The sequence below is a fragment of the Argentina anserina genome, chromosome 4, assembly GCF_933775445.1.
Source record: "Argentina anserina chromosome 4, drPotAnse1.1, whole genome shotgun sequence".
NCBI classification, from domain to species: Eukaryota; Viridiplantae; Streptophyta; class Magnoliopsida; order Rosales; family Rosaceae; genus Argentina; species Argentina anserina.
Window position 1 is genome coordinate 3,169,584 of NC_065875.1, and position 16,441 is coordinate 3,186,024.

The 16,441-nt window shown below is 37.7% G+C and overlaps 2 protein-coding genes across 2 annotated transcripts; both read left to right on the forward strand.

Annotated features, from left to right (window-relative positions):
- Positions 1–4,355: 4,355 nt before the first annotated feature.
- LOC126791537 (60S acidic ribosomal protein P0-like) lies at positions 4,356–6,138 on the forward strand. The gene is made up of 5 exons (XM_050517996.1): positions 4,356–4,610; positions 4,694–4,762; positions 5,291–5,389; positions 5,491–5,883; positions 5,992–6,138. The coding sequence occupies exons 1-5, from the start codon at positions 4,356–4,358 to the stop codon at positions 6,136–6,138; spliced, it is 963 nt and encodes a 320-aa protein (XP_050373953.1).
- An 8,160-nt stretch (positions 6,139–14,298) lies between these two features.
- Positions 14,299–15,180, forward strand: LOC126791034 (uncharacterized). Its single transcript, XM_050517427.1, has one exon. It carries the CDS (start codon positions 14,299–14,301, stop codon positions 15,178–15,180), a length of 882 nt encoding a protein of 293 aa, XP_050373384.1.
- The last annotated feature ends 1,261 nt before the right edge of the window (positions 15,181–16,441 follow it).

Genomic DNA, 16,441 nt, shown 5'->3' on the forward strand with positions numbered 1-16,441 from the left:
TACTGAATTGAGAATTTGATTATGTTTTTTTCTTGTATGAACCCTAAGCTTTGTTAGATGATTATTGTTAAATTTAGTTCATAATCTTATTGATTTACAGTAGTCTAATTTTAGTCTTTTAGGTTCTATCACAATTAATTTGATATTGCTGCATTGGTATGATTATTGCTATTGTGTTTGTCTATATTTTGTTTAATACATGCATTGTTTCTCAATCTATAGGTGTTCTCTAATAAAATGTCTGATTTATTGCCGAAACCAAAGCGATTCAAACAAATTACTACATGGTTTTCAATTACTAATGCTTCATCTTCAAGTTCAAATATGATTTATAATTCTTCCATAGTTTCTCCAAACTTTGATGATGCGCCACATCTTTTAGAGTCTCTAGTCATTCCAGTGGTTGATTTTGATCCTCAAATCTGTCCAGTGAATGATTCTCATCGTTTAGAGCTGCCAAATAGGATCAATGCTCTTGAACGTGATTCGGGATTACGTCGTCCTATATGAGAATATGATGTGAATGAGCGTGATAGTGTTATATTGTATTTGATGGGTAATGATTCCCCAAGTGTATATGTTTTCCCAATTAATATAAGTCTCTTGCACTGCCAAGATTTCATTATTTTTTTTTACTTGATAGAAAACTCAAGCCCACCCGAACTCCAATCCTGGATCCATCATTGGGTGGATGCATGATGATATTCACTTACGTTCCTCCATAGAGCGACGACTTTAGCTTCTAAGTTCTAACCCACCACTTCCACAGTAAACCGGAGATAATAATTTTTATATCATACTAGCCTACTTCCGCGCGCTATGCTTGTGCGAAATAATCGTGCTTAAGAATAGGCTTGGTTTACAATTTTATTATAACAAATTACTCAAAAGTACCAGATAATAATTTAGTTTACAAATATCTCACTACTTAATTTGATAGAGCAAATAATGACCAAAATTTACAAATAAGGACCAAATGATGGCAAGTCGCCATATGTCATAAAATATTTTACTTTTTTACCCCTCTTTGACCCATAGTGTTTGCTATCATCAATGAATATGTTATCTACTACTGTCGATTATAAAAACTAACTGCTACTGTCGACTATAAAAACTAACTGCCACTGTCGAGTTAAAAACCAGCTACTACTATCGACTTGGAAGACACCTGCTACTGTCGACTTGGAAGACACCTGCTACTGTCACTTTGGAAGATACATGCTACTGTCAACTATAAATCTAACTGCTACTGTCAACTATAAATCTAACCGCTACTGTCGACTTAGAATGTACATGCTACTGTCAACTATAAATCTAGCTAATACTGTCGACTGAGAAACTAACTGCTACTGTGGTTTTTGGTGAGTAAAATTCAAAATTTCAAAATTTCTCAAAACATATGCAATATGGTATTTAAATGAAAGCCCATGACATAAGCTCACCTCCAAATTGCTGGTGGTTTGGCCGGAAAACTTAAATTTTCCGAAAAAAAAAACTAAAAAATGAGGAGAGAGAAATTTATTAGATCTATGAGTGTTATTTGGTAATTTTCACGAAAATAAAGGTATTATGAATATTTTTGCCTTAATTAATTAATCAGTTTTGTTCTACTTATTCTTTAGACTTGAGCTTATGTTCTAATTTGTATAAGAAATATGAAAAGTGAATTTTTAGTTAATTCAAATGTGATCTAGTATCAATAATAAATTTCCCCATTTTGTGATTGATTTCCTCAATCATCGTGTATGACAGTTTTAGGCAATAATTCTAAATGAACATTTGCGACATAGCTTCTAACCGACCACTACCACACACTACACCAGAGATAATATTTTTTGTAACATTCTAGCCTACTTCCACGCGCTATGTTTGTGCGAAATAATTGTGCATAAGAATAGGCTTGGTTTACAATTTTATTATGCATTTTGTGATGGATTTCCTCAATCATCGTGTATGGCAGTTTAGGCAATAATTCTAAAGGAACATTTGCGAAATTTGTCAAAATTTGATCATGGCATTCCATAAGCCTAATATTTTTAATAATTTTCTTTTTAAATCACAGTGAATTCTGCGTTCAACCACGATTTGGCTAACCATACTTGTCTAGGTCGACGCATGCCAGAATTCTAGTGGTTAGTTTTGCATTCTTCTTGTTCATCATCATCATCATTAAACTGTTTGGTCATAATTAATTGAACAAGCTTAACAGTTTCAGAAGTTATTGAGCACAGATTTTGAATTTAATTTCGAGAGGTTGATTCCGTTCGAATACTTGTACGTTTGACATCGTGTTGATTCCAGAAGTTGGATGTTGTTGAAGACGTTTGATACACAAATTTCATAGTTCACTATACTAGATTGGATGAATAGTTGGATGCTTGATATCTGGTGTCTATCACCATCATAGCGTTAGTCACTACAAAAATATTTGTGTATTATTATAATTAAAAAGTCACATTTGCAAATTTGTGAGATTTTGGGGTTGGTCACATCACCAACACCCATATTTAAGCGAAAAATTATAATATACATGAATGTATATTATACATTTCATATTCGATGGTCGATATTATTTTGTGAGTGAGGTCAGAAAAATAATATTTATTATCAACCGTTAGACCGTAAAATAGATAATATACATTGATGTATAATAAATTAACTCACTTAAATACCACGTGTAAATGTGCTTAATACTCATGTTAAACATGTAGTGAGTAGTCATGTGACTAATGAATGAATCTGAATTGTATTCCCTGTCCTCCTACAGTAATCCTGTCTCTGGGTTGCATGTACTGGGTGGTCGGAGAGAGAGATGAATAAGGGGTACCAGCCTTCATGGCTTGATACACGTGTACAAACACCGCGCTCGCGCATGTGATTATATTTTCTCTAGACGGAATGCACCCATCTTTAATGAGTATGATCCATAATTCCAGTTATTGACCTATAGTAGAGGGCATTTAACACATAGAGTTAAAGCCTTCATCGTCAATTATTGTTCGCTATTTATGTATTTCGAAACTTCCAGCTTTGAACCTGGTACGCATGGCTCTGTCAATTTTTGTTATAAATCAAAGAAATATATAAAACTAAGGCAGAGGGAATTATTTAATTAAAAAAAACATGCAATATATCCAATTCAGCCCTATATCATCTACAACCTACAAATTTAAAAAAAGGGCAATTGGGCAAGGTAAATGACTAACTACATTAATGAGACTATGGCTATGTTTGGTCCCAAGTATGACTCAGATTATAAGCTTAAATTCTCAAATAATGATAAATGTATTTGGTGAATCAGCTTATTTCCTAAATTCATGAACTCTAATGCAATTTTTAAACAAATTATTAAAACTGTAAAATGAAGATTTTAGAAGATGCTATTGATTAAATCTGCAAACGCATATTTTTACAATCTATGCATGTAAAACAAATGTCATTAATTCTACCCTCCAAAGAACAAAAAGATTTCTCCTTTTCATATTGTATACAGGGATGCACCACTTCTCTGGAGTCAGGACACATCCGATATGAACATATATATTTTAAGTGTGGAAATAACGGTTAGAGACTTAAAAGGCTTAGGATGAAACCATTGATCGATTTGATTATTTGGAATGAAAGAATAAATTTGACATGTCAAATAGTACTTCAATCCCATGAACTGATTTTGAGTGATTTCAAAATTGTCGAATTGATACTGTCATTTTATATATAGTAAATACCAAGGAGAATTAATGCAATCAGAGGAAACTACGTAGTACGTACTATGGAGAAACTAAAGCTAATAATCCTAATATTGTACCTTGAGAAATCTTTGAAACGTTTGCTCTCCTTATTTTCTTTCCGTGCTATTTTATTTGTTTGCATTGTCCAGTGCTCCGATTTCTCTTTAAGAGCGTTGTGAGAATTTGCGAGAGAATTAATTTGTGGGAAGAGTGGAGGAAGGAGGATATTATTATCTTATGTGATTATTTTTGTAAGATTATTAATATAAAAGGGGCAAAAAAAGGAAAGAGCTGTTAGTCAGTACAATAAACTCTATTCCCTTAATTAATATTAATAGCTCATATAATAATAATAATAATAATAATGATAAAAAACCATTTATTTAGCCAACAGCGTTAATAATACCCTCGGCTCAAACCAGCCGAACCCTTAAATCACACGTATAAACTTAGCACCAGGTCAAAGGGTATATTATTAGTGTTCAAAGTTCAAACAAACCCTCAAAAGGCAATATCGTAAATTCAATATAAAAACCCTAACTTGAAATGGTAGAATATTTAATTTAACTGCCATAGCATTCACTCTCATCTTTTTCACTCACCCCTCACAGTCAGACGTCACAAAAAATGGGGAAGCTCTCAAAAGCCGAGAAGAAGATCAACTACGATGCCAAGCTCTGCAAGCACCTCGACGACTACGGTCAGGTTCTTATCGTCGCCGCCGACAATGTCGGATCGAATCAGCTTCAGAACATCCGTCAGGGTTTACGTGGTCACTCCATCGTTCTTATGGGGAAGAACACCATGATGAAGAGGTCCATCAAGATCCATGCTGAGAAGACCGGTAACAATGCTATTCTTAACCTCGTTCCCCTCCTCGTGGTAAATTTTCTTGCCTTCTCTTTTTACTTTTACTGGACTCATTGTTAAAACAAATTGATTCATTTGCGTATTGTGTTGTCTAGGGAAATGTGGGTTTGATCTTTACTAAGGGTGATTTGAAGGAAGTGAAAGAAGAGGTTGCTAAGTACAAGGTGAGGTTACACGATTGATTGTATTTTATATCTTATAGTATTTGTTTATACGTACAATCTAATTATCTATTTGTTGAGTGTGTGTTGCTCTTGAATTGTGTTACGCTGATCGATGATCGATGAGATGATCGATAAAGGAACTTATGCTTTTGGATACATAAAGGAACTTATGCTTTGTGGTTTTGTAAATATTGAGTTTCTGGATGATTAAACCTTTGATTACGTGCTTGACTTACAATTTACGTTTAAGATAAGTAGATGATATTTTCATTATCGTGGACTCGTGATTCTTTATTTGATTGATTCATCCCGCTTTTTTTGCGGCACTCTGATTTTATGATCGAGCAATGTATTTCATGCAATAATGTACGTACATGTAATGAAATTTCATGAACATTGTTCTACAAAATGCCTTGATACATGCTGTTTAGTTTGGAAGGTGTAAACATTGTTCTTCGTTAATTCATATGTTTTAGTTTCACCTTAACTATTAATTTAATCGTATAGCTTCTTCCTATGATTGTATAGGTTGGTGCCCCTGCTCGTGTGGGTTTGGTTGCTCCGGTTGATGTTGTTGTTCCTCCTGGCAACACGGGACTCGACCCATCACAGACCTCTTTCTTCCAGGTTAATTTGTTGGATACCTTGAGGATATCACTGAATTTTATTTACTGGTTGTCGAAGACGACTTAACTGGGAGTTCTGACCCAGCACATTACCCATTTCAGGTGCTTAACATTCCAACGAAGATTAACAAGGGAACTGTGGAGATCATAACACCTGTCGAACTTATTAAGAAGGGTGACAAGGTTGGGTCTTCGGAGGCTGCTCTTCTTGCTAAGCTCGCGATTAGGCCATTCTCTTATGGCCTTGTCGTCCAGATGGTGTATGACAACGGTTCCGTCTTCAACCCAGATGTGCTTAATCTTACTGAGGATGATCTCGCTGTGAAGTTTGCTTCTAGTGTCTCCAATGTCGCTGCATTGGCATTGGCCATTTCCTACCCAACAGTTGTAGCTGCACCACATATGTTCCTCAATGCCTACAAGAACGTCTTGGCAGTTGCTGTGGCTACCGAGTTTTCCTTCCCTCAGGCAGATAAGGTCAAGGAGTATCTAAAGGTAAAACATTTCTACTCCCATTACCAATAGCTATTGCGCGCGTTCTTGCTATTTCATTACGTACCTTTCTCATGCATGCATGTTACTTATCGCGTCGCATAAATGCAGGATCCTTCCAAGTTTGCTGCTTTGGCTGCCCCGGCAGCTACTACTGGTGGTGCCCCTGCCCCTGCTGCGGCTGCTAAGGAGGAAGCCAAGAAGGAAGAGCCTGCTGAGGAAACAGATGAGGACATGGGTCTCGGTTTGTTCGATTAAGTAGTTTTCATTACGTAGTCGTAGCCTCGTAGGTTAAGAAGACCTTAGAATAAAGTTTAAATTTTGTTCCTTTGAGAACTTTGAGTTCCCCTCTGGTAGTCCAATGCCCTGCTAGTACTTGATGTGGTGGGTTCAAACCTACACATAAATGGCATGCAGAGGCAGACTGGTTTTCTCTTGTTCGTTGTGTTTTTCAGATGCACGTCGACTGTTTATGATTCCTCTAAATATCCTTCACATAACAGTGATAACAGCCATGACGGCAACCCGTCGTCTGTTTTTTACGGTTGCAACTTCCGGATTTGTGTATGATGTATATGCTACGCACACATCGTGTAGTTGACTTTTTATATTATTTTTAAGACCACACTCACGATGCAATGATGACTACATCATGCCGTAATGCATAACAGATGTACGATAACTTCCAATTAATTCACATGCCACAGTATATGTGTGTGTGTGTGACGTTTAAGAGCAAAACGTACTCCCTTTTAGCAACGTACTTTCGAGGTTATGGAATTCTACTTTTGATGCAATTGTTAACCATTTTCGTTCACGTACCTTTCTAATGTATGATCAACCATATATCTTCACAATGGATAGAGGTAAACGAGAATGATCGAACTCGATCAGATTGAAAATATATATAAGGCTCAATTGTCAAGTCCAATTAAGTTGTTTAATTAAGGGACGAATTCTCGCATCATCAAGTCATATTATTGTTGATCGTTATAGTATTGTTGATCGTTGTACTCATACAAATTATTTTCCCGCAAGTGTATTCATTAAAATCGCATTCTTCCTCTTTCATTTCTAATGAACCAAAACAATTGATGAAAGTGATGGCCGGCCATTTCATCTGAAAACCAAATTGACCGCTTTGTCCGCCTTGTGGTTTTTTGTTTGATTACATTTATGCACAGTGAAGATATGTTCGGTCGATAAATAACAATTGCATAATTATTACATATCTGTAGTATGAAATCAGGAAATATCAATGTGCCATGAGATAGACCTATTAGATCAATTGATCGAGAAACTGATCACCGATACTACTACAAATGTTCATGATGTTATACGTACATATAGTGAGATGTTGGAAGATACTAACAGTCAGTAGTTTAGTTTTCATTGCTCAAAGAAAAAGACAGGATAGGGAGGAGAATATTTATCAAAAGTGAATGCACGATTCTCATCGATTGAAAAAAGAAGCAAAATATATAAACACTGTTGGAGTTAAACGAAAAAGAGGATCCGAATTTCTGTAGTTTTAGATGAATGGCGTATTTTTAGTAAAACTTGTAATCTCATAACCCTTGTTTTGAAAATTTAACTTATAAATGAAAAACTTTTTTTATATTTATATTAATTTCTGATGCAACTATATAAAATTCGTCGTAAAAATAATTTCGAAGTTATCATTTAATCTCGTGGCATAATTCTCTCTTTAAAGCGATCATGAGTTTTTTTTGGCCAATAAAGCGATCATGAGTTAAATTCGTAAGAAAATTGTTCTAACATAATAGTTATTGTATTTGATAAGAAAGAAAAAAGCTTATATTCATACCTCAAAAAATGATAGTTGGACCTCCTTACTTAATATACATTTAATTTATTTTTACAGATAACTTAAACATTATTTTGACCTCCTTAGTTTTTCCAAAATGCTCATAATTTGATTTGATATATCAAATGAAGCTACTATCCATTAATTACTTTCCTACTCTACTTCAAATTTATTTATTATACAAAACTAAAAAAATGCATTATAATCACACAAACTATCTTCTTAAATTAATTTATTCTTTCACCTATTCCCTAAATTCATAATAAAAGTGATAATATTCCAAGATAATTATTATTCTACCCTCGTGTGTGTCTTAACTTTATTAGGTTTCATGTTAGAGATAGATTCGTATCTCTGTAATAGATTAGGACTCTGAATCCTATGAGATTGTGGTTATGCAATGCTTATATATAGGCCCCATTATCAATTAATAAACAATTACATTATGTTCTAATACATCGTTATTATTCTCATTTCGTTCCTCCTTAAACACGTTATCATGCACTTTGTTTTAAAGTGTCTGCGCGACGAGGCCGCCAATAGAAAAATTAAACCCAAGCCCTGAAAATCCTTATCACCAGCAGTCTTTTCTTCTCGGTATCGCCGGAAATTTTGAGCAAATCCGACGAAGAGTTGTCAAAAAAGAAAAGAAAAATCAGACATCAAACAATTACATTATGTTCTAATACATCGTTATTATTCTCATTTCGTTCCTCCTTAAACACGTTATCATGCACTTTGTTTTAAAGTGTCTGCGCGACGAGGCCGCCAATAGAAAAATTAAACCCAAGCCCTGAAAATCCTTATCACCAGCAGTCTTTTCTTCTCGGTATCGCCGGAAATTTTGAGCAAATCCGACGAAGAGTTGTCAAAAAAGAAAAGAAAAATCAGACATCAAATCTACTATGGGCACCCCTCCTCTTCTCCGACCACAGAGGTCGACCCCGTTGTGCTGCCCCGCAGTTGTCTAAGAGACCATCGGTCAAGATCGACCAGCGCCATTATTTCGCGTGCCTCAACACTCCGATGTTGTTCCGACCTCGGTTTTCTTCTCCGACATTCGTCTTGCAAGCTCCACCATCGATGCGACCCAACGTCGCCACTGCTCAACTTTGCCCCTCTGACGATCTTGGGTTCTTCCTTTAAAGACCTGACGCCACCGCCACACAGCTTTCGCCTGCCTCCATACTCACCTCATCGATCATCCCTGATGCTCTGTCAATCTAAGGCCACCCTAGCGCTGGACCCGACAACGTTGTCTTTTCGACGTCTCTCTTAGACCTGACATCGTTGCGTTTCACTCGATGCGGTAGCCTTGTAGATCGTCGCCGCCCTTCTTGCCGTTTCTGCCGTAGATCAAATTCTGACCCAGCGCTACCGTACTCCAATCAAACTGGATTTGTAGAGACCGACTCGGCCTCATGACTCGACCCAATTTCGGAAAAGGGAGAAGACGGACTGTGAGGGGTAAATTGGTAATCTACCTCTCTAGGTAAAAAGTGTTTTATCATGAGTAAAATGGTTCATTTACATTAGTAACTCCTACTTACTATTACTGATTTACAGTAGATTTATCCATGGTAATAAGTATTTAATCATACTCTTATCTTTTTCATGTATTCTACCGCGCGACTCTTTGTACTGGGATTACACAAGCTCCGCATTCGCATACATTCGGAACGGATTACATCTTTTTATGCCATCAGTACGAAGATCAACAAGAAAAAGTAATTCATCAAGCAACTTTTCTGTAAGAAGATCGATTTGCAGAGCCATTTAATTATATGCGGTCTATTTGACAGACCAACAAGTAATTCAAACGCTATTAGCCTTTTTCATGTCTCTTTTCCAGCCTTTCTTATAACGCTGATGAGACTAAAGAGGGATATGATTCCCCTCTTGGTCGACGTTTTTCGTGTTACAGTCCTGGAGGAGTCACGTTATTATTTAAAGGGAAGAAATCAATTTCGTGTGGTTGCCTGAGTGCACCGTTGTTTTTGGTGCGGTCTTGAGAATCACCGATATACATCGATTATTTTGTGACCATATGCATCACAACCTTTCTAATTCCGGTTACATCTTGAATAGTTTCGATTATTCGAAACCTATACAACCTTTGTTTCTCACGGATGTGTCGCCATGCACGGTGCAGCTGAGCCTGCCCCTCTCGGCAGCTCCACGGTGTTCATGTCGTTTGTGGCGGCATCTCCTCATTCACAGGAGCTTATGATACCTCCCGTGTTTTCTAATGTCTTCATGACAATCTCTAATGCTCATCGCTCGTTTTCCAAAGCTTGTTCTCTTGGTACATTTCAGGGAAGTCCTTCATTTGCTAAGGCTTCAACCGAGAACATTCTATTCTTATAAAGTATTTACGGTGACATTACTGGACCATATCCAACTGAATGCAGACATTTTCTCGGTATTTTTATGGTATAGGTTAAGATCATCGACGCATTGGTCACACGTCGCTTTGCTATCCGCAAAGAATGCTGCATTTACTAAGTTTTTAGCTATGATCATCATCCTAAGGGCTCACCACCCTTCACATCCTCTCAAAAGTTGAATTCACCTCCACAACTTTTGATAATTTCATTTTGCATGTCTACTGGGATCGTTGTTGAAAATATTATTCCTCATGCTCATTCACTACACGATCTAACAAAGCTCGAACTTGGTTATGTGTACTAACCTACCGATATTTGCATGGCGATATGTAATAATGTTGCATGCAATGACACTTATTCGTTTCGGACCCACAACTCACCAAGCGTTTAGTGCGTACCAGATGGTCACTAGATACGATCCCAACGTTTTTTCAGTAATGCATATTTGGTTAAGTTGTTTATGTGCCTCTCTTGTAGTAATCCCAATGGGTCTACATGAAACGATTAAGTATTTTGGTTGGTTATGATTTATGAATCACCAACACTTGTCCGCTATTTTCAATTTACAACCGTGGATCTCTATCATGCGATATTAGCATACGGTCACTTTGATGAGACATACTTCCTGTCGTTAGGGGGAGATATGGATAGCTCCCATTCCGGTTTAACGCCAGGAATCGACGTGGTACGACACTATGTCTTATTAAGATCCCGCACTACTCTGAGTAAGCAAGAAGTGCAAAGCATTATCGACCTCCAGAAAGTTAAAGATTCGATGCTCAATGACTTTACTGATATTGCGAAGGTGACGAGATCACACATAAATGATGTGATGTGCCGGTAAGGTTGGAACTCTTAGAATATGAGAGAATTCCATATGACCTGGTCCTAGCACCGTTGGCACCATCCCTGACAGTGGGAAGAAAGTCGGCGATGGCACCATCGACCATTATTCTCTGGAACCGAAACAGAAAGAAGCGAGGTGCGTAGGCACAAGTATTTCGCCCATCATCAAGAGATATCATCTGAACATGTCTATCAACTAAGTTTATGTGGGACGCTACAAACTCTTTTTGTTGATGTTAGAGAAGAAAATAAATCTCTCAATTGATCATATAAGTGCGTGCGTGTGTTTAATGGATTGATCTCCCATGAATGATGATATATTCGCTTATGCTCTTATTCCGTTGTAAAATATCAATGATGAGCAACTTGACTGAAGTGGAAAGAATCAATACATGCTGAACTAGACTTGTTATGTTAGTCATTGTTCATAAGTGTAATGAGAAAAATGAAGTCATGCAATATTTGCAGGACTTATGGCACAAAGATTGTCTCATTATCCTAGTATTGACTACGATGAGTCATATTCTCTCGTTATGGACATAATTGCTTTCCCCTACTTGATCAATAGTAGTGTCCATGAAAACTGATTTGCAGCATATGATTGTGGTCATAGCATATCTGTAAAGGGATCTTGACGCAGATATGAGAGTGCCTGAGGGACTTGAATTGCCTCCAGATCACGGAGACTTAGGTAATCAGATTGCGACGTTCGAGAGAACGTAGTACAATCGGTTACAAGAACTCATACCCATATGTGTTCATATGAAAGTTAATTATTGATTCTCTATTCCGTCTAAATAAAGATGATGAAGAGACTCAATGAGCTATAGATTCATATATGTAAGTGTTGTTGAGACACTATCGCTTTTATTATGATGTGATTAACTATGCGCCTATGCATAGCCATTGGATTTGAATTGTTCCATTGACATAGGTTTAGTTCTACACTTAGTGAACCAACGCAAATCCTATCCACACCAACGCCTCAGCAGCTCCAGCAACATCAACGTACGCCTTAGTGTAGCAGTCGACACTGGTAGCGTAGACAGTGTGTTGTGCTCTTTTTCCTTTCGATCAAGTTTTTGTTTTTACCCAAGATGTTTTTATTTTGCTTAACAAAGTTTTTACCGAGGTAACGATGTGTGCATCATGCAACCTAGATATGCGACACAAGGGGGAATGTTACAGGAAAATTAATATTATATCCTCGTGTGTGTCGTAGCCTTATTAGGTTTCCTGTTAGAGATAGATTCGCATCTCTGTAATGTTGGAAAAAATGGTTGGGAAAACCATTTAAAACCAAATTTTAATTGATTAATTAAATTAAGTTAAACTTATAATTAATCAAAGGTGAACATAGATTTGAGTTCTCCATAATGAGGGCTACAAGATCATATGTTTGTTTGTGTAATTTGGTTTGTGGGTGAATAAGAAATTGTCACTCAAAGATGGCTACTTAGAATGAGGGAAAGGTAGTTGTCCCACATTGGAAAAGAGAAGTGTTGAAAAGACTTTATATAGAATCCATTGTGTATGGATTGTAAAGTGTGTAAGCCCCCTTATACCTTCTCGCGCACGCGCAGGGGGGGTGCAAATCCTAGGTCGCAAGGGAAACTCGTGTATGCCCGTGCGACCTGCGGACACGAATGCAACATCGAATTGAGGGTCGGAACGCAGATTCTTTTTGCATTTCCGAAAATTCGGTTTTGACTTTTCAAATTCTCTTGACTGTTCAAATTCTTCTTTTGTAACAACTGAGTTATTGTGTGTTATGGAGAATTATAACAGAATTGAAATCAATGTTTGTAACATATGTAACTCATATATGTTATGATCTTTTGATTTCTATAACCGCCATCTTATTTATTGCTGATTGCAAATCCTCACAGTATAAATAGCCACCATCATTTCACTGTAAAATCATCCCATTCGAAACACATTTCTCTCCCACTCTCAAAGTTCTTAGTTCTTCTCTGGTGATAGATAAATGTACCTTTCGAGTTCGTTGAGGGTTCTAGTTAGTAGTGCAACTTTCTAGAATTGTTTAGTCGTTATATCCTGGGAGACAAGCGCCAAGCATCCTTGCACCGGTAGAGGAGGCGTAAACGTCTTAAGGACAGTGTGGTATCACACACGTCTCGACTTGTTCTTCCATCACAAATCGTTCGGTATTTTTGTTGAATTTATTTTCGTGTTCTTCATTTCTGATTTATATTTATTTATAATTCAGCTTATTAAATTATATATGCAAGATATCATTGATTTTTACAACATGTAATAGATTAAAACTCCGAATCCTACGAGATTGTGGTTATATAATGTCTATATATAGACCACATTATCAATCAATAACTGTTACATTATGTTCTATTACGTCGTTATTATTCTCATTTTGTTCATCCTCAAACAGATAATATTATTTTAGTTTTGTTGATATATATATATATATATATATACAGTCCCTATCCAGAGTGAAGGTTCACTCTAAAGTTTCAGAGTGAAGTTCCAATTTTGGCACACTTTTCGGTCAAATTTTTTCACCATAAGTGATTCAATATTTAGATATGCTATTCAAGATCATCTCTATAAAGTTTCATCCAATTTGACAATGATTTGAGCTTTCAAAATTGAGATTTACACGAACGGTTCACGTTGATCAGTTTTAATTCATTCATTGATTTAATCTAATTTCAATACCTTAACGATGCCCGAATTAGATGAAATTTTGTAGAGATGATCTTGAATAACATACCTAAATATTGAATCGTTTATACTGAAAAATTTTGACCGAAAAATGTGCCAAAATTGGAACTTCACTCTGAAACTTCAGAGTGAACCTTCACTCTGGATATGGACTATATATATATATATATATATATATATATATATATATATATATGCCTTACCAAGGAGTAAAAGTAACATCTTATGACATTCTAGTCTCTAATGAACGATTTTATTCTTTAGCTCAAATCGAAGTTTATAACACAATTTATGCAGTTTTCATGACACATTAAGACTATTGATGTTAATGAAAAAGAAAGTAATTAATTAAATCATCCCAAATCGGAATTATCTAACAATAAATATAAATAATAATTATTTATATTTGTATGTTAGAATATGTAAATTAATAATTATTTTCAAAATCAAAACTAACAAAAAAAATAGAATTTCCAATTACTATTTTTAGATGTATGAATAGAAATTCTAAAAAAATCAAAACTCAAACAACAAATGTTTCCCGATTTAAAAAAATAATAATGTTTCCCGATCTCCCAGCTTTGGAGGAGCAAATAACGTAAACAAAACGTAGATCGATCAATGGCATCACCGTTGACCAAAAAAAAAAGATCAATGGCATCACTAGCAACCCATTTCTCAGCTTTCGTGCTTCTCTCTCCGGTGGGCCTCCGCCGCCTGCTGTGCTCCTCCTCCCTTTACCTAAGAAACCCTTCTCTTTTCCGCGCCAAAACTTGGTATTTTTGCGACCCTAAATGGAAAAACTTCGATCTCTACTCCCTCATCATCGCCCTCCCCATCGCCTCCTTCTCCGAAATCTTCATCTTCCTCGCCTTCTCCGGCCACCCCACCTACCGCTTCGCCTTCTTCCAGCAATCCGCCACCCTCTTCCTCTTCTGGCTCCTCCTCCTCCTCATCATCTGCCGCGAAAACCTAGACTACCCCATGCACATAGACCAGGCCTTCGTCTTCGTCCTGGCTGCAGTCACGTTCTTCGTTGAATATTCCGTCATCGGTAAAGGTATCTCCGGCTTGGGTGGCACCATGTACGACATGCTTGGTGCACTCACTCTTACATGTGCCTTTTCCTGCTTGTACTTGTCGTTCCGGCCGCGGTCGTTTTTCGCAGAGTTTATCTTGTCGTCTGGTTTGGTTTTTAAGGGAACGTGGATGTTGCAGCTAGGGTTGTCGTTGTACACTGACACGTTTGGACTGAAAGGGTGTAAGAAGATGTCGGCGTGGCCCAAGGAGTCTGAGAATGCTGAGTTTAAGTGTGATCTTGAGGAGGATGGGTTGAGGGGTTTGGCTGTGATGAGGTTAGGGTTTATAGGACATGCCGTTGGGGTGATGGTGTTGAGTTTTGTGATCTTTGGGTGGTTGGCAAGGAACTGGAACTGGCAATGCGGCGAGGCGAGTGGACCATTGTTGGAAGAGATGGAATCGGAGCACCGATTTATGTTGATGCGTGGTTCGAGTCAAGAGATTGAGCTTGAATGAAATGTGTGATCATCTAACTAGCATTTGTTTTTGTTAGTTCATTCTGATTCGATCAGGTTATTCAGGTCGGTAGTCTTTACCTCCTTCCTTATAGATTACATTGTTTTGATTTGATTTCGAGCATTGTTTCTTTGAAAGCAGATATAGCAAATAGATGCCTTGCTGTTTATTATATAGCTGCAGTCTCAGGGTAATTATTTACTTTCTTGAATATGTATATCGATCTTTCATGGAACTACGTACTGACTGGAATTAGCTATTTAGTAAATATATGTAATAACCCAAATTTTTCAAAACAATATTTGATTTGAAGTAAATTCTATAAAGTTATGAAGTTCATTTAAATTGATTTTGTTAGTTTGCAACTTTACGGAACGGAAGCGGAAACGTTCTCGGAACGTTTAATAAGAAAAACGTTACGTTTCCGAACGAAATTATCGACTTTTATTCCGTCGATTTTTTGTGAAAACTTTCTTCACGAAAGTTGTAGAACTCGTCGATACGAGTTCGTGGATATGTGACGCGTACGAATCGGATGTCGAACGTAAAAGTTATTAACAAATGAAGTTGGTTTCCGATTTAAGAAACGGGTATAAATAGAAAATTTTTGGAGTTAGGGTTTCCATTTCTGGAAACCCTTACCCCGCGCCTCATTCTCTCTTTTCCCTCGTTCTCTCTCTTCTCTCTCGCCTCTCCCCGATTCCCTCCCTCTCCCTCAAGCCTCACCGGCGATCTCGCCGACCGACCCTCCATAGGCCACACCGCCTAGCCCAAAAGGACCGAGCGGCCCTCCGCACCAAACCCTGAGCTCGCGCCGCTCTGTTCCGCCGCCAAGAGTCCTCCCTCTCGCCCCGAGCCTTCCTCGACATCGCGCCGCGATCTCCGCCTCCGAGCCGTCGTGCACCTCACCGTCGCTCCCTGGGACACCGCAAGACCCTCAGCTACCACCCTTGAGCACCCCGTGCGTCGTTTCATCGCCAAGGAGTCGGATCGACAATTGAGGATCCTGTGAGAAGCCCGTCGACGAATCGACCGTCTCCAATACGTTTTGAGCTCCGATCTAGGTAAGGCTGCACTCAATTCATGGTTGTGATGATTGTGTGATGATTTTGAATGGATTGAGAAGTTTTTGGGGGAGGATCGGAGGTGTTGGAGGAAGGTTGAGCACCGCCGCCTTAGGCGGCGCGTGGGAGTACGTGAGGTGGTCAGGAGGTGGCCTTAGGCCGTGCAAGGACGGAGAGAAGGATGAGGGAGAGAAATG